The sequence below is a fragment of the Vanellus vanellus genome, assembly GCF_965231255.1.
Source record: "Vanellus vanellus genome assembly, chromosome: 6".
Lineage (NCBI taxonomy): Eukaryota > Metazoa > Chordata > Aves > Charadriiformes > Charadriidae > Vanellus > Vanellus vanellus.
This window is the reverse complement of record NC_138911.1, coordinates 21,096,630-21,123,236: the sequence shown is the minus strand read 5'-3', so window position 1 is coordinate 21,123,236 and position 26,607 is coordinate 21,096,630. Positions and strand designations below refer to the sequence as shown.

At 40.7% G+C, this 26,607-nt stretch overlaps 1 protein-coding gene across 3 annotated transcripts in view; it reads right to left on the bottom strand.

Moving 5' to 3' along the window:
- The window catches only part of LRP5 (LDL receptor related protein 5), a 166,906-nt gene that overhangs the window by 33,707 nt on the left and 106,592 nt on the right, over nucleotides 1–26,607 (bottom strand). For all 3 annotated transcript variants that reach the window (XM_082486003.1, XM_082486002.1, XM_082486001.1), the window contains exons 8-11: nucleotides 4,866–5,082; nucleotides 2,993–3,282; nucleotides 698–924; nucleotides 173–357 (exon numbers count right to left, since the gene is read on the bottom strand). In XM_082486003.1, the coding sequence (XP_082342129.1) occupies nucleotides 173–357; nucleotides 698–924; nucleotides 2,993–3,282; nucleotides 4,866–5,082 (919 nt within the window). The remainder of the gene's footprint in view (nucleotides 1–172; nucleotides 358–697; nucleotides 925–2,992; nucleotides 3,283–4,865; nucleotides 5,083–26,607) is intronic.

Sequence of the window (26,607 nt, the reverse complement as noted above, 5' to 3'; positions counted from 1 at the left end):
TAGGAAGCTTTTTTAATGTCCTTGAACATTTAACTCTCCATTTCCTTTTATAAGAAAAAAATACACATAGACTTATTATCAACTATATTATTCCAATTTCATATTATTCAATTGCTTTACTATGGTCAGTGCATATTTCTATACTGGCTGGTGTAATATAACACTAGATTACCTAGCATATTTGATGACTCAATCATGCTTGTGTCTAAGTCAGTCCAATATAGCCTTTGGTCTACATAATCAATGGTGAGGTCATTAGCACGACCCACTTTATCCACCAAAGTGATGCTGTTTGTTCCGTCCATATATGCTCGAACAATCCTAGGTTTACCTCCCCATTCAGTCCAGTACATGTATCTGCAAGGAGAAGTGGAACAAAAAGAGTACATCAGCTAAGTAAGATTGTATTTAGCAGCATGCTTTGATTTTTCTAAATTTCTTTTCAGTTCCTTAAAAAAACCAAACATAACAACAAAAAATCCATGTGGTTATGTGCAGTATTACAGTACTCCTTTTTTAGACAAAGGCAGAAAAATATGATTGACCGTTCTTAATTTTTCATTGTAACACATAGGGTTCTGGAACATTTATCATCTTTTCAAGGACTCTGAAGAAATGGAGGTATATAAACTGCCAATTAACTTGTCATGTACAAGAATATGCATACAAAGCTTCGAAAAACAACACTGTCCCTTACCCTTTGGTAGGATCAAGAGCCAGAGACCTTGGGTTGTCCAAGTCCTTCCACACAAGGACCTGCCTGTACTGTCCATCCAGGCGGGCTACTTCAATGCGATTGGTTCCAGTATCTGCCCAGTAGAGGTTCTTTCCCATCCAATCTACAGCCATTCCCTCAGGATAATCTAGCCCAAACTCAATCACATGTTCAACAGAGCTCCCATTCATGAAAGCTCGGCTTATGGTCTGGAAAACAATTGTATAAAAATATTACAGTGTTTATGGATACCCCAGTCACATAAAAAGGAATAATTATTATGAAGTTTAGTGTACAAAAAGAAATTAGTAAAAAAAATCAGCCAGTGTTACATTTTTAAAAATAAATTTCTGTTGTCAAAAAAGATGTAGCAATTCACAGGATAAAGAGACGTGAATTTTCAGAAAGCTAGTGGTTTCTGATGATCAGCCTAAGACATCTTCAAAGGATATGATTTTCAGAAAGCAGTATGTGTCTGCAGACTATCCCTTGCCCCCCCTCCCTCTCTTCTGTTTGCACACAAAAAGTTTGGGTTTTTTAAAAAAAATGCTTAATTCGCTGTAGTGTTTTAAGTCTCAGAAACACATCTCAATTCAGAAAATCTAAATTAAATTGTTTCTCATGATCAGTCACCTGGAGCAAGCTTGCTGATCCCATCTACATTTTACTTATGCACACTTAACACAACAAGTCACAGGCCGAGGACTGTGTACAGATAGATACGTCAATTCTAACAAGGAGCACTGAAACGACCCCCAGGTAAATGAATGGTAACTTCCAGGACCAATGTACAACTACCCACCCTTGTTAGCAACACTAAGCAATCATTCTACATGCCTGCTAATATTTCAGCTATTAATTTCTTAATAATTTGATAAATAAGCATATCAGGGTAAGAGACATTTTATATCTTTAAAGGTAAATGGCAAAACCAGAAATCATGTAGTATATTTTTACAGGTATAACCCACATCTCAGAAGAAGTATAACCCCTTTTTGAAAACGACTCCTCATATAACCTGAGGCAGGAGGAGATCAGGGAAGTGGTGGTCACCAAAGGAAGGAGATGACTACGGGCTCTGAAGTTACACTACCTGCTGCTAAATTGTAAGAGGTGGGGGGACAAGGGGAATGAAAACCCAGACATGCTGAAACATAGGCTGATACGTTATGTGAAAATAGATTATGCTGGATAATTCAGGAAGCCACAAACAAGTAAAATGTTTTCCAGTTCTGCACTGAGCGAGACTGGGATCTACACACTGACGCAGTTGAAATAATTTATTTTCCACTACAAATGGTTAAGACAACCATAGCTCCAGCTCTCCATGTGCTTGCGTGAGATTTATTTAGTAACTGTGTCTGTAGTACTCTAATTTATTACATTGGCACTGTTCCTGAAGGAAAAGTATCCACACCACAAGCAGCACTGTTAATGCTAAAGCTCAACCCTCATTAGTCTTCACAGAGAGGCTATGGAAACTGCACATGCCCTGCAGTCACTAAAAGTGAGCTTTTCGCTATTATGGCTTAGGCACATTGGCAAGGAAACCTTGATTGCTCTTGGAAAACTTATTAAGAGGCTAAACAGAGGAATTCAGTTCCAGTGAAGTAAATCTGTCATTTTCTACCATTACTTAATTCACTTCAAAAAGCAAAGTAACACTGATGAACAGCAAAACAGTCACTTTAGCATGCACCTAGATGTGAACCAAACACGTCACAGGAAATGACAAACTCCTTGGGAACACATTGAGATAGAAACGGGGGCAGGCAGGGGCTTAACACAGGGTAAAGGGGACTGGACAAGTTCCCTGGCCTTTTCTGTGCCAAGCTGGAGCCACATACCAACAGCAACCAATCCAAAGTTCACTTGCCAAATGTTATTATTGAGTAAGATTGCCTTCCAAGTCAAAACTGGAAGAGGACAGGGGGGCTCAGGGAGCTGAGAGCTCAATGTTTAAATTACTCTAGTATGTGACACGAAAACAGCTTTTCTACAATAGATACGTATATGGATGCCACACATGCAATATCCAATATTTAGGCATTCCATATGAGCAGACACCAATTTGGATTTTTATTTGAAGCAGGATGATGCCTGTCACCCAACTGTGCATTCAACAGTGCAACTGTCTTCATCTCCAAGAGTCTCCTTGGATGCAACTCAGTGACAACATTAGCAACTGCAGGACAGATCATGTAACAGAGACCTTTGCTAGATCAAAGTTAACTGCTCTATGGCTTTATACTCAGGGAATTCACATGTCAGTAATACCTTCAAACTAACATCAGTCCAATAAATTCTGTTATCAGACACATCAAAATCCAGAGCAGATGCTTCCTTGACTCCAGTTAGAGGAATAGCAACATCATTATTATTGGTTTCAAGGGAAATCCTATGAATTGCTGCTCTGCTTGTGAAAACTAAGAAGGCTTCAGGAATGATGCAAGTCTTCATGTCACTCAACAGCTCAAGGCCAATGGGACAGGCACACCTGGTCTCTTGTGGTGTAAAGAAACATAGATGGCTGCAGCCTCCATTGTTCTCTGCGCATGAATTTGTTCCTTAAAGAAAAACCAAAACAAAACAGATATTGGTGCATTGTGGAGGTAGGGGGGGGAAGAAGAGGGGAGGTAGGCTGTGTAGAAATGCATTGTAATTACAATTTTTCAAAATACGTTAGCACTACGGGTTGTCAACAGTGAATTCTATAAAAAAAAACCATTCAAAATTCTTTCTTTCCTTCTCTGCAAGGATTAGGAAGCTGTTCCTATCCCTCTTATAGTACAAATAACAGCTACAAACACCCTTCTAGTTTCCCCAAAGGCTAAATTCCTTAAATTCCTTCACTGAAGATAGGTGATTACATACATGTTCAGCTTGATTATTTTTGGCCAAGTACCCCATCTTTGTATCGCTCTGAAACCAACAGTTTTACAAATGTACAATGATACAAAATGGTAAGAAAAGAACTGGATAACTGCAGTTCTTTCCACCTGTTTAATTTAAAGCTGAGAAGATTCATTAGCAGAAGCAGTTCCAACAAGATCACCACCATCTCACACTTATTTTTTCATGTGAACAACCATGACTAGATGGAGAGGGAGTGGGGAGGGGAAAGTAAGGACCAAAACAGTGCCTTTCTCCACCTGCTGGAACCAAGGATTTAGGTATTTAAAGACTGCTAGCACAAAAAAAAAAATCCCCAAGATCAGCTGTAGTCAGGTTTCTCTTAATTTTCCCGTTTTAGGGCATACCTATTTCAGACTGATGCCGTAACTTGCAGCTTGAGGACTTGATCATCCTTCAAATTAAACCTCCTGAAAGGCTAGAAATCCACGTACTGGCAGGGTGCAATTTGACAACCTACTTTATGTGATTCTGTTGCAACTATTCTCAGTAATTTTAACATCTGACCAACAAATCTGTTTACTGCTATGCCCAGACTGCAATGTACCAGGTAGTAGACAGATCTGTGGTGAACATGCACCTCTCATGAGTTACTACCGAAGCCAGGAGGTCCTGTGCCATACTGCTCTGCAGAATGCTAGCAGAGTACATAAAACACAGGCTGCACCTTTCAGGAGATGCAGTGGAAGAACACAGAGCTCCAGCTGCTGATCCCATGCTAAGGGGAAGATTTAATTGTTAAGATTTAAGTATGATTTAGGTGTTAAAGTTAACATTTAAGTGCCATGTGCTTTGAGACAACATTGTAACGGCCACTAACTCTGCAAGGACTACCCAACATAGTTAAAAGCATTCTGCTAACTGAACATCACTTTGTTTGGGACTTTGTACTGGAAGAAAAGACCAACAGAAAATGGAGCAATTCTGTGAGCACCAGAAGTAATGATTGCTACAGATTGGAGGAAGGAATAAAATTCTCCTCACAAATATTCGAAAAGTGTAGCGGAAGCTTTGGAAGACTAATGTCAAATGTCACTAAAAACTGGAAGCCCATACTTCTTTTGCAATATCGCATTTTCCCAACTTAATAAACAATAGGTGCAGTTTTCCTTTAAAATGATTCAAACATATAAGACCACATTTATTCTCATAATAAGTGATCAACAGTTACTTAATGAAAGCAAGCTCATCTAGAAACTACTATAGATCCACCCTATGATTGATTATTCATGCTTACCAAACACTTTGGTAACACTTGTTGCTTTAAGGCCCATTAAATCTGGCAGCTGATCAATAATGATGTCTCTGCTAGCCTTTATCTTGTGAACTCTTTCAATGCTTCGTCTCTGCCAGTCAGTCCAGTAGATGTAATCTCCCAGCAGTGTGAAACCAAATATATGTGGAAGCTTATCCTCTAGGAGGGTTTTCCTCATTGTTCCATCAACATTTATGACCTGTGGGATGCATGAGAAAAACGGAAAAAATAATATTCTCTAATGTGGGTACAATTAAAATGGCAGTATCAATCATATTTTACAACTCCTTTATTTTTACACAAGAATCTCCTGAAATTCACAGCATGATTCTTTCAAGAGAGGGTACCTCTAGGTTTGTTGAAAGAGAAATATATTGGAATGACAAGACTGAAAAGTGCCTTATCTCACCCCCTCTCCATTGAAAAACCTAAGCAACACGAATTTAACTCGCATCAGTTCAAACGTGCAAAGACCACTGCAAAGAGAATGGTTTTGGGGATGTGAGTGAGGTTCAGGAGATTTTTAATCTCCATTCATGTCTCGGTCACATTACTGAACTTTCTCCCCAGAAAAAAGGGACCTTCAGCAATCAATCACAAGGAACAGAGGCCATCACAATTCTTTCAGGGTGCAACAAGGCCACGTGGAATCTGCACATTCTGAAATTTTTGTATTTTTGCCGTAAAATAATTACTTTTTTCACACTCTTGTGATAAGCAAGATCTTCAAGATGTGGAATAAATATTCACTTACATAAATTTGCATTCCTAAAACTGCAGAGAAAGAAAATAGTACTGCAGAAGGGATAAGCCCCAGAGATATATGTATGTCCGATTGGTTAATTATTTCATAACCAATTAGTACAATGACAGAATAATAAAATAGAATCATAGAACCGTTTAGGTTGGAAAAGACCTTTAAGATCGTCAAGTGCAACCTAGCACTGCCAAGTCCACCACTAACCATGTCCTTAAGCACCACATCTGCATGTCTTTTAAATACCTCCAGGGATGGGGACTCAACCACTTCCCTGTTCCAATGCTCAACAACCCTTTCAGTGAAGAAATCTTCCTAATATCCCATCTAAACCTCCCCTGGCACAACTTGAGGCTGTTTCCTCTCATCCTATCACTTGGGAGAAAAAAAACGACTCCCACCTCGCTACAACCTCCTTTCAGAAAGTTGTAGGGAGCGATAAGGTCTCCCCTCAGCCTCCTTTTCTCCAGGCTAAACAACCCCAACTTCCCTCAGTCACTCCTCATAAGACTTGTGATCTACACCCCTCACCAGCTTCGTTGCTCTTCTCTGTACACACTCCAGCACCTCAATGTCTTTCTTTTAGTGAGGACCCAAAACTGAACACCGTACTCGAGGTGCGGCCTCACCAGTGCCAAGTACAAGTGGACGATCGCTTCCCTAGCCCTGCTGGCCACGCTCTTCCTGATACAGGCCAGGATGCTATTGGCCTTCTTGGCCACCTGGGCACACTGCTGGCTCATATTCAGCCAGCTGTCAACCAACACCCATACGTCCTTTTCTACTGGGCAGCCTTCCAGCCACTCTTCCCCAAACCTGTAGCGTTGCAAGGGGTTGTTGTGACCCAAGTGCAGGACCTGCCACTTGACCTTGTTGAACTTCATACAACTGACCTTGACCCATCAACCCAGCCTGTCCAGATCCCTCTCTAGAGCCTTGCTACCCTCAAGTAGATCAACCTTCTCACCCAACTTGGTGTCTTCTGCAAATTTACTGAGGGTGCACTCTTGATAAAGATATTAAACAGAACAGGCCCCAGTAATGAGCCCTGGGGAACACCACTTGTGACTGGCCACCAACTGGATTTAACTCCATTCACCACCACACTTTGAACCCAGCCGCTCAACCAGTTTTTTTACCCAGCAAAGTGCACACCCATCCAGGCCATGAGCAGCCAGTTTCTCCAGGAGAATGCTGTGGGAAACTGTGTCAAAGGCTTTACTGAAGTCCAGGTAAACAACATCAACAGCCTTTCCCTCATCCACTGAGCAGGTCGTCTTGTCATAGAAGGCGATCAAGTTATTCAAGCAGGACCTGCCTTTAATGAATCCATGCTGCCTGGGCCTGATCACATGGTCGTCCTGCATGTGCCGCGTAATGGCACTCAAGATGATCTACTCCATAACCTTCCCCGGTGCCGAGGTCAGACTGACATGCCTGTAGTTCCCCGGATTCTCCTTTTGGCCTTTCTTGTGGATGTGGATGGCAGTCACGTTTGCTAATGTCCAGTCAACTGGGACCTCCCTGGTTAGCCAAGACTGTTATAAATGATGTAAAGTGGCCTGGTGAGCACTTCCGCCAGCTACCTCAGTGGATCCTACCCAGCCCCACAGACTTGTATATGTCTAGGTGCTGTAGCAGGTTGCTCACTGTTTCCCCGTGGATTATGAGGGCTTCATTCTGCTCCCTGCCCCTGTCTACTAGCAGAGGGGGCTGGGTACTCAGGCAACAACTTATTTTACTGTTAAAGTCTGAGGCAGAGAAGACATTAAGTAGCTCAGCCTTTTCCTCATCCTTTGTCACTATGTTTCCACCCCCATCTACTAAAGGACAGAGATTATCCTTAGTCCTCCTTTTATTGCTAATGCGCTAGAGAACAGATGTCTTCAATTGCAGAGGAAAACAACTTCACAAGAACTCTAAGACTATCTAGCAGCTTATGTGAATTTGAACACATGCTACAATGTAAACCTCTGGATTCCTTCCAGACAAAAAGCCTCCTGCTGGTGGCAGTTAAAAATAACACTGGCATTCCTGAAAACTAAGTTTCAGGAGAGTTTTGTGTCAGCCCAGCAACCTACAATTCTTCTATTACTTGATGAGGTAGCAGAGACTGAAGATTAATGTCTTTTTATTTTTTTTAAGCTAAATAGAGCACATTTGAAGAAAAAAAAAAGCTATATCTGCAGTTAAAGCCAAATGGTTGTGCAATAACCTCATTACATCATGTCCAGGCAAACCCCAAATGCTCACTTATTTCAAACAGTATCAAATCCCACAGGCAATACTGCAGGTTCAAAAGTTCATCATGCATTCTCAGGTGCTGAAGCCAAACTGGTGCCACACTAAGTAAACAAGACACCATTTCCTTTACAACAATGCATCAGCAGGATGATGATCAAACCACCACATTTCCAACTACGTACAGATAGGGACAGTAAAAGTAGAATTCAAGTATTAGAACTGGTGAATAAAACACACGAGACAAAGATTGGATCCAAGCATACAGAAATACACATCATTTAAACCTATGCACATCTGTGGATGTTGCAGATAACACCGAGATGTTGAACTTCATGAAGTTCAACAAGGTCAAGTACAGGGTCCTGCACCCAGGTCAGGGCAATCCCCAGTATCGATACAGGCTGGAGGGTGAATGGATTCAGCAGCCCTGCCAAGAAGGACTTGGGCATACTGGTGGATGAAAAATTGGACATGAGCTGGCAATGTGCACTTGCAGCCCAGAAAGCAAGTCATGTCCTGAGCTGCATAAGAAACAGCATGGCCAGCAATCAAGGGAAGCGATTTTCCCCCTCTACACTGCTCTGCTGAGACCCCATCTGTAGTACTGCATCCAGCTCTGGGGTCCCCAGTACAAGACAGACATGGACCTATTAGTGTGGGTCCATAGGAGGGCCACAAAAATGATCAGAGGGCTGGAAGACTTCTGCTATGAAGAAAGGCTGAGAGTTGGGGTTGTTAAGCCTGGAGAAGAGAAGGCTCCGGGGAGACCTTATCACGGCATTCCTACATTATATGTCTGTTCAAGCATAGTGGGAGTGGAGATCCAAATCGTGGAATCAGACAGCTTATATTTTGGGCTAAGAATGTGATAGGGTAAGTGGTCACTTTCTCTGTCCCAAACATCCCCCTCCACCCCCCATCCTGTGGGCTGAACACCTATGAATCCAAGCAGGCTTGGATGCAGAAGGGCAGCTCTGACTTGGGAGTATTTTTCTGTGCCGTAGGTAGTCGGGCCCTCTTAGTGGTAGCTAATTCATGGCAACAGGCAGGAAACGCTAACTAACCGTTAGACTATCTTCTAGTAGCAGCCAGGGCAACGCTTGAACAGTGAGCCGTCACATGCAGTTCAATACAGATACATATACAGAGCCTTTACTTCAAATTTTGCTGCCATCCATCTTCCCGGAGATTCACCTCTACTCTAGCATATTAACCGAAACCATGGGGATGGCAAAATAAAAATCTACAAACAGGCCTCACAATATGGCGAAAAGCACAACTCCTTTCACTAAAATGTCACAGCTAATAAAATATCATATTAACTCATAATTTAATATCTGAACTGGTGTGTAGCCTGCCAGCTGCAGCCGAAAGGAAGCTGTTAAGGTGCATTCCTTACCATTTAGCACAAAGAGGCTAGAATACACTTTTTTCTATTCACAGTTTTTGTCCTCTTTCTGTAACTGATAAATGGATCTCAACTTGGGTCAAAGGATAAATGCAACACTAAACCTGTGGTGCTTTCCATACGAAACACTGAAAGCCCCTGTTAAACAGAGGCACACACTAAAAGCCCCTGATTAGTCTTCAATGACAAATCTCCTAATGAGGCATCACAAAGCTCAGCTAAAATCTTTTGTGGTCAAAATGAAGTCAACATCAAACATCTTAATGAAATGAATTACACAGAAAAAAAACCCAATAAGGTGATAAAGTGTGTTTTATTTTAGATGCTGCTGCAGTGTATGCAAAATGATTTGACAAACATTTCCAAATATAACACTCAAAAGCTCTTGGCTCTTTGAAGAAGATTAAAGTAAAACAATGCAATTAAATTCTACACATCAGTGTGATTCATGTAGTCAAGTTATATTTCAGGTGCATCTGTGAAAAAAACAACTATTCAGCATACATATAGGATGTCTTTTGACAGAATAAAGAGAACTACCTTGCTCCTATATTTAATTCATTAAGATAAAACAAAATCTATTCAATTGCTACAGACAAAGCTGTAGTCAAATGGAAACCAATCCTTGGGCTGAGCTAAATCACTATGTGAACAGTAAGCAGACATAGCAGGTTGGCAATGGTAAATCACTGCTGTATTGTTAGAAGACCCATGTGGTGGGCTTACAGGTCTATGACTCTTCTCTTGTGGATCTATTCTTCTTCCCCTGTGGAAGAGGAGAGCTATACTTTCTTTTGCTGTGAGGGTGACTGAGAACTGGAAAAGGTTGCCCAGGGAGGTTGTGGAGTCTCCATCCTTGGAGATATTTAAAAGCCGTCCGGTCATGGACCTGGGCAACTGTTTCTAGGTGGCCCTGCTTGAGCAGGGGGGTTGGACCAGATGGCCTCCAGAGGTCCCTTCCAACCTCAGCCATTCTGTGATTCTGTAAATGGCTTCTAATGATTCTCACCAGACTCTCTAAAAAGGCATCTCAAGTGAACAATGCCCAGTCATCTTTAACTGGAGAAAGAACTTGTGAGACAAATCATGTGGGTGGCAGTCAACAGGGAAAGAAAAAGACAAAGAAAAATTGAGAGAAGTGGAAAACTCCGGAGGGTAAAGAAGCCTGCCACAAAAAGAGAAGAGTGAAGCAGCTGTGAGCAGCCTGTACTGCAGTCTATATTCAGCTGAGTATAAGCCATTTGTCAACATTTCCAACAGCTGATGCACAACCACCTTTCATCAATGCTTCAGGATAAAAGTGAACTCCTTTTTTTTTTTTTTTCTGGTCTGAAGGGTCTTAATACCAGGCATGTATTAGCAGACACTAGCAAGCAGAGAAGAGAATAACATTAAAACAAAAAGTACCAGAACGCATATATCAAAAAAAGGGTGAGGATGGATGGACAACAGACATATCTGGCCATTTTCCACAAAAAAAAGACTACTTGAGTCTCTTAGCAAAATCTGTTGCCTCGAACACTTGAGTAAGACATGAGAGTTTAGAAAGCAGTTTCTCGCTGTTTTCAATAATTTCTCTCCACCTTGACAATACCTGGCTACCTGGTAAAAGCTGATTCATAAATCAGAATCACAGAATGGTAGGGGTTCGAAGGGACCTTCGGAGATCATCTAGTCCAAGCCCCCTGCCAAAGCCAGTTCACCTAGAGCAGGCTGGACAGGAATGCACACAGGCAGGTTTTGAATATCTCCGGAGAAGGAAACTCCACAACCTCTCTGGGCAGCCTGTTCCAGTGCTCTGTCACCCTCAAAGTAAAGAAGTTTTTCCTCATGTTGAGATGGATTTTTCTGTGTTCCAGTTTGTGCCCGCTGCCCTTGTCCCATCACTGGGCACCACTGAAAAGAGTCTGGCCCCATCCTCTTGACACCTGCTCTTTAGATATTTAAGTAATAAGTATTGATTATAGTCTTCTCTTCTTCAGGCTTCTCTCAGTCTTCTCTTCTCCAGGCTAAACAGACCCAGGTTTCTCAGCCTTTCCTCATAAGAGAGGTGCTCCATTCCCTTGATCATGTTTGTGTCCTTCTGCTGGACTTTCTGCAGTAGTTCCTTGTCTTTCTTGAACTGGGGAGCCCAGAACTAGAAACAGTACTCCAGATGTGGCCTCACCAGCGCAGAGTAGAGGGGGAAGATGACCTCCCTCACCCTGCTGGCTATGCTCTTTTTAATGCATCCCAGGATGCCATTGGCCTTCTTGGCCAAAAGGGCACACTGCTGGCTCAATAAATAAAATTCATCAGGTTTCTATTGTCATTACATTTCATGGATTAATCCTACATGGACAATTGCGCCTCTCTTTTCAGCTCATTCTCATCTCAGGTATGTTTTGATGTTGACATACGTTTTTATTATTATTTTTTCCTGAACCCTCACATTGCTTAGGTGTTAGTGTTGGTTACCAATTGCGAACTATCAGCAGCTACCTACATTTAGAATAAGCTATGAACCAAGTGAGTACGGAGCACTTATACAACACTGTGAGTGAAACACCCCTGCCGAACTCTGGATACCGATTTGCAGTTTGCAAATACACGTAGTGACATACCACCACCTTTTTCTTAGATATTCTTTTCCTTTCTCTAAGAGACATTTCCTCATTTCTCACTGCAGAACATGTCATTTTAGCTTGCTGAGGATATAGCATGAGAAGATACTTCTCTATGGCTACACATATGGGTCATATTTTCACTCACAATACAAAAGCCACTTTGAGATGCTCAGTAAAGAGAATTCCAAGGAGGATTATTGAACATCAGTACTCTTTTTTGGCAGCCTTCCCTCACAAGTACTGTTACAGCCTCCTAAAGCTAAAGCATGGCAATAATGGCAAACCATCCCTGCTGGTAGGCTCTATCTTGCAGTGGTGGTATACTATGGCTGGTAGGGAAGCCATGCCTGTCCTACAGACAGGCAAAGCAAAACAGTGGTGTGTCATACCAAATTAAAGCCATTAGTAAGAGCTCGTACTCAATTTTTTTCTGACAGTCTTACACACACACACAAAATTTTCAACCATCTAGCAATGTCAACTTGATGGGATACTCCAAAACTGTTTGTTCTAAATGCAATGACTCTAGCACATTTTCTTTATCAATTTGTTCTGTTTCATACAAATTAAAATCTACACTTACAAATAAATGTAAGACAGTTAAGTAGTGACTTGTTAAAAAATCCCCAACCTAACCACCTACAAAGATGCCAAATGCAACAGAGTATAAACTTATGTTATGAAAAACAGTATTTACAGTGATCTCCCATTTTCCCTGGGAATAATATAAACAAAATATATTCTTATTATCACCATGTGAAGTGGTTATTTATTTGCAGTGTTGGTCTGTTCGTATTTTTCCATATCAAATCATCACCACACCTGATTTTCTATTAGGACTTCACAAAATCTTACTAGTTCCAGAGAGAGTATTGCATTTTCAGACAGACTTTTCAAAACACAAGCACATATAATAAGGTCTATCAGACACCGATTGATGGATAAATTTCTTCTTGTTGGAAAGTTTGTGTTAACATGATTGTGATTCTGAACTCACTTATATTTTATAAACCTCATCTAGGAGCAGCTAATGTTCTCCATATGAGTTACATCAGCCTGACATTTCCAGAACTTTGTTCTGCTTACAGGATATCAAAAGATTAAGGGTGCAGCTGGTCAATTCTGCAACTTATCTCTAATAAACATGGCATGCTTCAAAACTACTTAAAAGGGGAAAAGGTTAAACACAAACATTCTCAAAATAATTTATGGAAACTGGTGGCTAGACCCTAAAGCATAGAGGATCTGCTGAATTAGTATTTCAGTTTTATTTTTAGGTAGAAGTTGTTTATTTAATACACTTCAGGGAAATTTTACCTTCTGTAAATACTTTTAATTCAGAAATGTTGACCACAATCAGTGAAGTTTAAATCAGCATGTGACAACTCCGAAATTTAGCTAATTCATCCGTTATGAAAACAACATGCCTTTCCAACTTCTAGTTAACTAGTCTGGGAAAGGTGAAGAAGAATTTAAACTTGTTACAATAATATTTTTTAAAATGCACATATCTTATTTTTTCTCACTTCTCTTTTCTTGAAAGGGATTTGAATAACCCTGTAAGATCTTTACCCCCTTCTTTCCAAATCCAAATGTCTATCCAATACAGACAGCTAAGAGTCTGTGGTATAAGCACATCATATAAATATTTATTATGCCATACTCCTGCTGATGAAATTGGAACTGCAAGCACATTTATAACCTATATGTACAACATGAAAGAAAGACAAAAAATAAAATAATGAGCTTGATATGAGAAAAAAAATTGTGGTACACTTTTGAATCCAAAAAACAAATCGGCAATTTCAGTAGCCAACTAGAATTCCTTAAAAAGTCAAAAGGATGTCACGAATAACAGCTACACTTGATATTGAAGTCGAAAGTGGCACCAGTGCTACTCAACACTTTCAAAGAAAAGACTTGCCTCCTGTCCAGTCTTACCAAGCTAACATTAACTTGCAATGAAATAAAAATTAAGCTAAATGCAGTATTTACTACTCCTCTTTTTCTCCTTTTTGTTTGCTTAACCAAATATACCAGGATTTTTAATTTTTGTTAAAATCATCTTTTATTTTAGAGACAATGAGAGGTCCATGAACAATTGATTGAGAAACACTGGTCTAGTCATGACCTCCTCTTGTGGTCTTCCTATCTATGTTTTACATACAGTGCTAGGTCTCATGCAGTCAACCTCTGTCCACAGTAAACTAAGATTAAGCTAGAAGTATTTTGTCCAGCATAGAGGGAGCTCTTGCTCAGAACTCAGACTCTTAGTCTTGCCTTGGAGAATGGTAACTTTTTCATTTTCTTAACCTCACCACAGAGTAATCATCAGAAGCCACTTGCAGCGCTTCACATCATCTTCATACTGTGATAGGCATGTACAGTGCTTCAGAGAGCCAAGCAATGAATCCTTTACACTCTAAGTCACCAGAAGTGTCACATATTGAAATTCCATTGGAAGTCAAAGGTAAAAGAATAGACTCTAGATTAGTTGACATGTCCATCTATTCATGGAATTACACCTTGAAGAATGGATGCTTTTATCCTCATTAAATAATGGATTAGCCAAGTCTCATGTAACTCCCTTCTTTCTCAGAAATTGAACTAAAGGTCTCTCATTAAACAAATATTTCTATTGGAAGGAGACAGATGAAATACTAATCCAATACAAATACGGCCAAAGGCAGTGGGCATACAATGCCTCCTCAGAGGGAGTCAATGACAGTCCAAGGACTCCTGAATACATCTACAAGTATTAATTCAGTTTCTCATCTCCTGAAGCCTCCTGGCCCAAGCAAACAGCAATTTCTGATTATGATTCCCTCCTATTTGTACTGTTTATAGAAGCACCTCATTAAACTAATCCTATAAATCCAGTCTTATGTACTACCATGTAAGCTGTATGTCAACAAAGCACAAGTAAAAGCCACACATAGAAACCTAAACTAGGTTGTCCACAATTAGCTGGAGTATGAATAGCTGTACAGAGCCCAGGCTAAGGTAGCTACACAACCGCATTGCTAGCTCCTGCAGAACTAAGCCAGGTACTTCAGCAGAGCAAGATTTGACACATGCAAGCCCTCTCACAGCTGAAATGTACTTGCTGAAAGAAGTGCTCATGGCAAGCCTTCTCCTGCCTTGATAAGATGACTGCACTCCACTGTCACTTCAGATAAGCAATACTCTAAATCATATTTATTTGAGACACTAAGTTATGCAACATAGTATTCACAGAGTTTATCAACAAAATGTAGTTACCAGATGTTCTCCAGTCCCTGCAAATGGTTAAAAAGGCAAAACACATAACTTTTAGCCAGCACAATCTTGATCTGTTTTCAAATAAAGTTACCTTTCCTTCTCAGGCCAAAGTCTGGCAGGACAGAGAGACCCTTAGAAGATGTTCTCAAGCTCAGCCCATTAGGTTCACCACAGGAAACCAAGTCCTGCTGAAGGCCCTGTGTCTGATGATTGTGGTACAGAAAGTGTTTTGTGATGTTGCATAGGGAGAGTGCCTCTACTTCTGCAGCCAAAACTCAAACTCTCTTGTGGGGTAACCATAACACAGGAAGATGCTCCATTATATTGCTCTCTCTTCAGCAGCCCTCTGTGGAGGTCAGACCATCTGCTGAATTGCCCAGAATGTCACATTCTTCATGACTGTATGAGCTAACTGTCCCACCCCAGTTCTTAATCAGCTTTTTCACCAGATGAGCTCAATATACCTTAAAAAAGGGAAAGTAACACTGTCCTTTTCTCTTGACAGGACAACAGAGACATAGGAAAGAAGTTACCTGAAATCATCAAGCAACACTGAGAACTCAAGACTCAAGGGCCAATCTAACGTTGAATTTACCACACCGCACCACAGTGCCTCCCTTCCCATGCTCAGGTAAGTGAGAGCATTTGCCAGGTGGAATAACCTTTCAAATTAAGTTGATGTGCAATATTTTCCACTTACTGGAAAAAAAAAAAATAAATAGCCTCCCCATGGTTCATATATAGGTCTGATTCCACTCAAAAAAATATAAATTCTTCAGTCCATATCACATAGCTTATTTTCAATCCAAGGCCCTAAACCTAATCAGCAGAGAGTCAGAGGTGAGTAGAAGGCTCCTGAGAGTAGATCTAAGTAAGGTTGTTCAACAAGAGCTTCATAGATCAAACCAATATGAAATAGTGGAGTCAAGAGATTAGCTGAAATTTAGGATGTTCTTTTAGCTTACAAGACAGATTTTTTAGGGCATGATTCTCTGTACCCCAACATAAGTAAATAAAAGAGGTATATTTAGCATCAAGGAGAAGATAGGAGAACAGCAGACACACACAATGTCTTCAGGAAGTTAGCTACAGTCAACTGCAACTTGCAAGATTATTCTCTGCCTTTATCAGGCTGGTCTAAGATCATAATTAAGAACTCCACTCCAAAAGAAAAGTACCAAAGAGTCCCTTCTATTCAAAATTGAACAGTTAACTCAGGTATTGGGAGGATGTTTTGGTTTTATGGCTCAAATATTAGACAAAGATGGATCCCAGTGTGAAATTACATTCTACTGGAAAACGAATATAAAAGTAAGTCACTAAATCTCTCCAAACATTATTTCTCCATGTGCACAGCATGGAAAAAATTTCTTCCTCTTTTCTGAACCCTGCCTTGTCTGTTCAAACTACTTCTCAACACCAAAGAAAGGAGCCAAGCTAATATACACCTTTCGGAGCACCGCTTAAAATTTGGCAGGCAGTGCTGTTCAGGCCAGCTCGAGCAGATGCCACCTTGCCTCCAGCCCCTCATTCCCCTGTTCATGCTGATACCTCCTTGCCACGTCAGCACAACTACTTGTGTGGCAGAAAATGTATCAGACTGAAAAATATAGAAACATTTTGGCTGGTTATTTTTTAGCTGGATTAGTTCCCTGCTCTGGAGAGACTGCTATGCCAGACAGAACAGAGCAAGAACACACTATGAGACAGGGAGGACAGGGACCACCTGCAGGCACTGACGCAAAGAATTTGTATAACACAATCTTCAGCGACGTAACAAACCCATGCGAAAAGTATGTCTTTGTAGTGTGCCTCACCAGGTAGCAAGAGGAATTCTTTCCTTTTGAAACAGTAGGAGTGCTTTTACACTCAAAATTAATTGGGGGTCATATTCTAAAATAAATACATTAAATAATTGAAGACTTTTATGTTATATAGTTGATAATTGTACCTATAGAGGTCTGACAGTTAATTAGAAACAAATAATAAAGCTTGTACTTTCTTATTCCTATACAAATTCCCCCCAAGCTCTTATTTAATGTGAAACCAGCACTATTTGAAGAGACTCAATCCCAGGTAAAAGGGGCAAAATACAATCTGTGTATGCGACTGAGTCACCCACAGGGCAAGTCTGCAAAGCCAAGCAATAAAAACTGACCCCAAACCACCTCTCACCTGTAATCTGCCCACTAATGACTCTCTCCTGCAATAATGCAGTGGCATTATTGTGCAATAATTACAGTGGCATTATGGCTCTGGTGAACAAGGGAAGAGCAACTGACATTACCTACCTGGACTTGTGCAAAGCATTTGACAGTCCCACATGACATGTTTGTCTCTAAATTGGAGAGACATGGATTTGATGAATGGACCACTCGGTGGATGAGGACTTGGCTGGATGGCCACACTCAAAGCGTGGCAACCAGTGATGCGTGGCATTCCTCAGGGGTTAGTATTGGGACTGGTGCTGTTTAACATCTTTGTTGGTGGCATTGACAGCGGGACTGACTGCAGTCTCAGCAAGTTTGCTGACAACACCAAGCTATGTGGTGTGGTAAACACACTGGAGGGAAGGGATTGCATACAGAGGGACCTGGACAGGCTGGAGAGGTGGGCCCGTACAAACCTCATGAAGTTCAACAAGGTCAAGTGCAAGGTGCTGCAGCTGGGTTGGGGCAACCCCAAGCACAATTATAGGCTGAGCAGAGAATGGATTGAGAGCAGCTCTAAGGAGAGGGACTTGGGGGTGTTGGTTGACAGCTCAACATCAGCTGGCAAAGTGTGCTCACAGCCCAGAAAGCTAACTGCATGCTGGGCTGCATCAAAAGAAACAGCAGGTTGAGGGAGGTGATTCTGCCCCTCTACTCCGCTCCTGTGAGACCACAGCTGGAGTACTGCACCCAGCTCTGGGGCCCCCAATGTAAGAAGGACATGGACCTGTTGGGGCGAGTCCAGAGGAGAGACACAAAGATGATCAGAGCACTGGAGCACCTCTCCTATGAAGACAGCCTGAGTGAATTGGGGTTGTTCAGCCTAGAGAAGAGAAGGCTCTGGGGAGACCTTATAGCAGCCTTCCAGTGCTTGAAGGGGGCCTACAGGAAAGATGGGGAAGGACTCTTCATCAGGGACTGTAGCAATAGGATGAAGGTAACAGTTTTAAACTGAAAGAAAGTAGATTTAGATTTTAGATTAGATATTCAGAGGAAATTCTTTCCTGTGAGGGTGGTGAGACAGGTTGCCCAGAGAAGTTGTGGCTCCCCAACCCCCGAAGTGTTCAAGGACAGGTTGGATGAGGCTTTGAGCAACCTGGTCTAGTGGAAGGTGTCCTGCCTCCGTGGCAGGAGGTTTGGAACTGGATGATCTTTAAGGTATCTTCCAACTCTAACCATTCTATGATTCTATGACAACTAAAATCCAAAACTCCAGCCTCACTTCCAAACTATTACATGTGAAAGGTGAGGAGCCTGATGACAGAGGAAAAGAGCACAGTTTTTTCACCGTGAACTTGTAGAGGAGGCAAGGATTCCACCTGCTTGCACTCCAAGATTTATCTTTGTGCCCTCTATTCCCTTGACCTTGAAAACACTGGACTGGGGCAAAACTTCACCTTTCCAAAGAGCAATTGCAACACAATGCTTCTAAGAGCAGACAGGTTCAGTAGAAAACCAGGATTCAATTTTAAATGGGTGAGGAGGGAAATCTCTGTGAATTTGAACTTAATTAAACTGAATTTGAACTGAAATAAAGAATTCATTAATGACAGTACTTCCATCCCTGAAGGCCAGCACAACTGAAAGCCTGATACTACAGGAAACTGGACTTACAATAAAAGGACAATGAAACATGCGCAACTATATTTTTATGGGTTTGGATTGGAGGGCTTGTTTTTAGAAGAACAGAATCATAGAATCATAGAATCAGTGAGGTTGGAAGGGACCTTTAAGATCATCAAGTCCAACCATTAACCTACCCTGATAAAAACACCACCACTCCTAAACCATGTCCCTAAGCACCTCATCTACCCTTTTCTTAAACACCTCCAGGGATGGTGAATCCACCACCTCTCTGGGCAGCTTATTCCAATGTTTAATAACCCTTTCAGTGAAAAAATGCTTCCTAATATTCAATCTAAACCTGCCCTGACATAACTTGAACCCATTTCCTCTTGTCCTATCACTTGTCACCAGGGAGAAGAGGTCAGCTCCCATCTCTCTAAAACCTCCTTTCAGGTAGTTGTAGAGGGTGATAAGGTCTCCCCTCAGTTAGTTATCAGAATAGTTATTTCTAAATGAGTTGTCTCTGTAGTATGCAAGCAACTGCAACCACGGTAGCCCTGACTACAACAACAGTGATAGGGTAGTAGATTAAACAATAAAGCATTTAATGTGAGCCACAAATAGACTCCTCTAACAGTACAACAACAGCACCCAAATTATATTGAACAATTGTTGCTCTGCTGTGTCAAGGGAAAAACCCTGAGCTTAAAAATATTTGAAAGATGAGAGAGTAGTTCAGGTAAATAGCATGTGCGTACCCAGCTTTCCTCTTCTGTAGATACCTGTTGGAGTCAGATACTAGAAGTAGATGGACTTTGGCCTGACCCCAGATGCCCTTTTAAAAGTTCTAACTCAATAATGCAATAGGAAGTCCTGAACGGAATGGAAGTCCTGAAAGGAAAAAGAAGTAAAAGTTGCCTTAGAAAGAAAGACTGGTAATGATCATCTGAGCAAAGTGTTTGCTACCTTCTGATCCTAATTAGGAGGGGAAGAATTTCAAAATTAGAATCCTCTTTGCCCCTGAGCTCAAGTATGATTTTAGCAGTACTCATGCTCTCAAATAAGAGAGGGATCGCAGGAGATAATCAGCTGCACCCCCTTCTCCTTGCCGAGATCTTATTAATGCCTCTTCAATCAATGCAAATCTCAAGTAAAAGAAGAGAGAGAGATAGCTGGAACTGATTAATGCAAACCAAAAGCTGTGTCTCTCATTAGTAGTAGGCAGAGTTTGAATCTAGACTGGACATGGCATTTCTGATCCATAATACCTTCAATAGATAGACAAATGAAGGGAGAATTGGAGACAAATGCAAATACTGTACAATATTAAAGGCTTTGGAGGAACTCTGCCAAATATGATATACATGTACAGCAGTGAGCACAACTGCATTCAACTTGGATGCAACTTTTATCTGCTACTGTAACATAAAGTCATAACCCTACTACAGCCCTTGTTTGTATGAGTATCTTTAAAAATATATAGCCTTATATATAGCCTTACTTTTTTTTTTAAAGCAGTATAAAAGCATGTATTCTAAATTAAACAATATTATTGGTCTACTTTCCAATATTCCTACAGAAAGCTTACAAATTAATAAGAAACATATGCTTAAGCTTTATTTAAACCTGCTGGAACTTCTAACAAATAAAAAAAGCTTAAAGGAATCACTGGTAAGCTGCCTATGAAAACACACAAAAAAATCTAAAATTCTGCATGAAATTCCTGAAATAGTATTATTTTGAAACAAAAAAAGTGAATGATCACCAAAAAAAAAGGTTACGTTTGAACAAGGATTTGAGCCACAAATACTTAGATTTGCAAACAAAATATACTCATTTAATTTAATCCTAAAGGCAATTTATTCAACGTACATTACAGACAATAATTTTAACCTTGTTAAAATAGTCAAGTTTCACATACTCAAAGTTATAAACTGTGACAAGGCAAAAAAGCATGAGGTCATTTTAAACTCAGCCTCTTTCGGTGGCCTCATCCGTTAAGACAAATGCTTGAAAGATTTAGCTTTAATTGGAAATGACAGCCTTCACTAACATTTCATAGAAATCCCTAGTTAACTTAGCTGCCAGGCTGGTTCTAAAACATTCTAAAACATTAATCTGGTCCTGAGGGATGGACACTATAATTTAAGTCATTCTACAAGGAGGGCTGGATCACTCCTGATCTTGCTTAACAGAAGCATTCACCTCTTCTGTGTTCAGTTCCAACCTAACTATGTTAGCCTTGCCTGAACTAAGGCTTCAAAAAGAAAGCAGCAGTTCACCTCAGTAAAGAGAATGAAGGCAATACAAACTTTTTTTTTCAATTTTTAAACAAGAAATGAGAGAGAAGCCTATTCTCAGCTCAGAAGTGGTCAATGGCACAACTGAAATATGTTGCAGGGGTATTCACAGGAGTCCATTTAGGAATCAGATACCTAGTATTAAAAAAGAAATCACATTCTACTGTGAAATAGATAATTCATACTGAAAAATGAATCTAAAAGCTGATTCTGTTAAACCAGTTACATAATCAATAATGTTTTCTGAAAATATTTTTGTGTAAAACGTAAAAAAAAAAAATCTTACCATTTTCCAGCCAAGAAACATTGAAGCATGGTAATTCAGACAGTATTATTTATTCTCAAGTTAGTATGCCTAGAAATGTTTACTAAGATTTCCAATTCCCTTTGCTTGCTTCTTTCAGAGGTATGTGAAGGGAAGAAATTGGTTCTCCTGGCTCTCATTGCTATTTTATATGCTTCCTAGGAAAAAGTTCTTCAATCTGATTCTCCTTTTGCTTTGGATTAAGAGCTACAAAAGCCAGTGTCCTTTGACAGGTATCCATGAGAAGGGTTAAGTTGTTTTTTTTTTTTTTCCCCAGGTGAATGCTTGGCTTCACATACTTGAGAAAATTGAAGCCAGAGGTAAAGGTTTAAGATGCTCATTTACCTCTCTCAACATAAGATGAGGCTATAATTTTATTAACACAATAGCCCCACAACTTCATGATCATTTTAAGCCACTGGAACAGATGGTCCAGGAACCTCTCCTACACATCAGCCTTCCAAGCACATTCTCATTTCCTTCTATATATATGCATTTCTGTGGCTGTAGTCAGCTAGAGCAAGGATTTGATTCAGGGCAGAACTAACTTCTTTCCTGTTCTCTCTCAGCTACAGTGCTGACTTATACCAACCTCAACACTTTGGTGTAAATCTGGTTTGGAGTCTTCTGTCTCCAAATCAGGAATGCCACGGCTACCTGAAGCAAAGTGCTCTTATGATTTTTTTTTCCCACCATTTTTACTGAGAAAGCGCTGAAAGGCTAGGTTTGTATCAGTGAGTTTTATACCACACCACGTGCTGTCTTCCCACAGCTGCCATTTACAGCAGTGTTGTGTACTCTGGGTAATGCATCAGAAACACAGCACTCCTGTCTGACCCAGGATGCATGCTATCATGCGACCTGTGGCCTGTGTGATTGAAGTCCAACTGAAGAAACACTTTAAAGCTGCAGGCAGCAAGGAAACCTAAGAGTGAGCCACTCAGAGACACAGGAACAGCACACTCTTCTCCTGCATTCTACTTTCAGCCTTTCAAAACAACTGGATGTTGTAAACTGCTAAAATGTTAGAAACACAGTAAAGAATTATATATATTGACCACTAGTTTATTTTTGTGGGTATAATGCACTCTACATCATGTATTTTTCTCAATTACCCTTGGACAAAACAGTCACATAGAGCTTGAAGTACACATAATACTACTTTTTCATTTAGCCTGTTCTGCAATAAGGTCAACAACATGGTCACCTCCATGTCCCATTAAACACAATTCTACACAGTATTTACCAACATATATCTACAGTTTCTTCAACCCCTTCTGCCAACCTGTGATCCCTTAGCTGAAATTAAATCGTGTTTGGATGTTCATTCAAAGGTTGTACATGAAGGCTGGAGATTCAGGCTGACAGGAACCTTATAAAGTTCAACAAGGAGAACTGCAAAGTCCTGCACCATGGGAAGGAACAACCCCATGACACCTATATATGCTGAGGGCCACCCAGCTGGAAAGCAGCTTGGCAGAAAAGGACCTGCGGTTCTGGTAGACACCAAGTTTAACATGAGCCAGCAATGTGCCCTTGCTGCAAAGGAGGCTAATGGTATTCTGGACTGCATTGAGAGGAGTGCTGCCAACAGGTTGATGGAGGTGATGCTTCTCCTCTACTCAGCACCGGTGAGGCTACCCCTGAAGTACTGTGTCCAGTTCTTGGCTCCTCAGCACAAAAGAGATTTGGACTTGTTGGTTTGAGTCTAGCAAAGGGCTACGAAGATGATTAATGGACTGGAGCATCTTTCTTATGAGAAAAGGGTGAGATAGCTGGGCCTGTTTAGCCTGAAGAAGGGAAAGCTCAGGGGGAAATCTCATGAATATATGTAAATACCTGCAGGAAGGTTGTAAAAAAGATGGAGCCAGGCTCTTTTCAGTGGTACCCAATGACAGGACAAGAGGCAATGGGCACAGACTGAAACACAGGAGGTTCCCTCTGAACACCAGGAAATACTTTTTCACTGTGAGGGTGACCATTAACTGGCACAGGTTGCCCAGGGAGGCTGTGGAAATATCGAAAAGTTATCTGGTACTAAAAACCAAAAAAGTCATGGTTTTGGGCAACCAGCTCAAGGTGGCCCTGGCTGAACACAGGGGCTGGACATGATGACATCCAGAGGTCCCTTCCCACATCAACCATTCTGCGATTCTGTGTGACCGCTATTTTGTGAAGCCTTTCTATTGTAAAAAATAAGCAGAGATGAGTGCTTCCCACCTCCATTATTTGCACTCCATCTTGTACCCTGTAAATCGCTCCACATTGTGGTCTCCAGCACATATGGAATGCATTGCAGACAGACAATTCGCCAGCTGTGGTGGCAACTGAGAACCGCAACACTGTTATAAAACAAGAAACTTCAATCCCAGTTTTGGTGCAATTATGTTAATAAACCACAAACATAACCATAACAACAACAACAAAAAAAACATCCCTGCGGTTTTTTTTCTTTAGTTTTATTTAATTAGATTAAGGGGGAGGGGGGGGCAAGCTGCACCTTGGTAAGTCAAGTTACAGAACTTTTAATTTTTCTTCCAGATTTAAAGAAAAAAATCTTTTAAAACCTAGTTTTGTAAAGTGAAATTAGATTTCAGATACATTTTCAGGCATCGTTTAAAACATATGTATTGTTAATATGTAATTTCTGTTTGGTTTTGCTGTCTAGAGGTTATTACCAGCCCATAGGTGTAAAGTATCCCATATGTAGCCAGAAGCTGCACCTTTCTAGATAGTGTTTGCAAGCATATTTTGAAGTAATAATCCCACAACAGATGACACACCCACTCTTGAAATGTTATTTCCCTTCATGATCCCCCACCTTTTCATACACTTGATGAACAATTTAGTAGTAGAAGAGGAAGAACCTCTGCAGTATTATCACAGATTTAATCAAGATTTCCTTTTTGTCAGATCTATGTGGTTCCATTCAATTAAAAACCTCACCTTATCGCATTAGAAAAAACTGAGGAATTGTTGATGTAGTTGGGCAAACCTGCATGCCATATGTCAAACTAGCAGGGTACTTAAGACCAAGCATGTCCTGGCTCTAAAAGTCATTTTGCTATTGCAATGAAAAAACTTCTTAACAACAGACTGGTACCAAAGAGAGAACCAAACATATTTCTCTCACTCAGTACTGTATGGCCTCAGGAGACTCTTGTGATTTTAGTTTGAGACATGGGTATCAGACACAGCTTTTGAAAGATCAGAGAAGTGCCTACTAGTTAACAGGTATTTCTCAGATATATCACTACCCCCCTCTTAGCATTTATTTTAGATTAATTTTAGGAAATCGCTTGCATACTCTAAGTTTGCCCTTTCTAGAGCTTGTGGTTAATGAAAGCAAGTGAATTAGCTGCCCTGTGATCCAAATTATAGAAAAAGCACATTGGGCCGGGGAGGGAGGGGGGGGAAGCGAGCTTTCTAATACCAGACCATGGTTTCACTAGCTCCCAGCGCACTGTTCACTGCACTACAGGACTTATTTCCCCCAGTCTCTGCAGACTTATGCACCTCCTTTATGCATATGCTTGTTAACAATGTAAAAGTGTTTCTCCTCCAAGAAGAGGTCTATTTTTATAAGGGAACAAACACACTTAAACCAAAAAAGTGTAACATCTGATTTTGGCGTTGTGCTTGCCATATGCTCTTTGCAAACTATACTGATCGAGTATCTGAGCTCCTTTTTTCAGTTGTTTAGTCAAGACAGTCTTCCTCGAGACTATACCACAGCTAATATTCCACTCATTCTTTCAGCCAACTTTAAAACAAAGCAGCTCATAAAAAGGCTAGACAGTCTGTTTTAGCTACCTTCTGCCTTTTCATTTAAGAAGTCTGCTGCAAAAGCACACCATCTATTCAGAATAAGACACGGTACTACATTCATACTTCACACCTATAAATCATTCCCTCCAGCCTCTCACCCAAGGGTCAAGTCCAGCTGCAGAGAACGCTGGCCGAGGTCCACATCTCAGGAAACTGCCACCTGCAGGGCTCTAGGTATAAGGCTCCTACCACCAGCCGAAATACATTAACAGGCTGTGGAGACACCCGCTCTAAGCCTTTACCAGAGATCTCTGCCAACCCCACATGGTAGTAATTGCTCATTTAGCAACCTCAGTAATTGCCAATGTTTTGGGGTTTTTTACATGATAATCTCCACCAAGTTTGCAGGCTTGGAAAAAGACTAGGTTTCAGTTTTCATGGACACAAATATTCAACTTCTTTTCTAATGTTAGATTTAAACTTTGACTCGAAGTGTAGGGCCCCAACACTTGTGAAGCATTCTACCCCTGTTCCAAAAAGGGCTCAGCATTCCTGCTTTAGGTCCAGCTATCCTTTTGATCTCATACCTTGCACAGCACTTCTGGTTTTAAGGTTGTACCATTCAGTAGAAAGCACAAAATCAAAGGATGTAAGAGTTTCAGAGATGAGACTGGCTCATCAAAAAGCTAGGTCCTCGGATGTCCACCTGCACATCTGGGTTTTGTGGGTTTATTTATTTATTATTATGCCTTTATAATTAGATGAAAGGGATTCATTTCTATATGCCATTTCACCAGCAGTGGTTTACAACTCCATTGTAAAACACTCTGAAATAGCTACAAAAACAAATAGCTGCAAAACCAAAATACACACACTCTTAATTGCAATAAAGTGGCCATAAAGGCATTCTCCAATCAGACAAACCAAAAGAAAAAGAAGACTTCTCTAAATAGCTAAGGATAAAATACATTTTTTAAGGCCTCCATTACCCTATGGGAAGGAAAAACCTATAGCCAGCTGCATCTTCATACAGTTCTGCTTAGCACCATTTACAGAGAGAAAACAAGTATCAATAATTAATCTGTGATGTGAGCTTCAACAGTGATACACATCAACATCAGAATTCCTTCTTAAAAAAGGAGAAAGTCATCGTATCATGTAGCCTTCCAGCAATTAAGATTACCTGATGCAGTATTTTCCACTGAGGAACTCCTAGTGCCTTCACCATTGCTGATAGAACAATGTCAATGGGAAGTTGCAAGCCAAAGACCACCTAACAGACTTCTACTCTGACACAGAC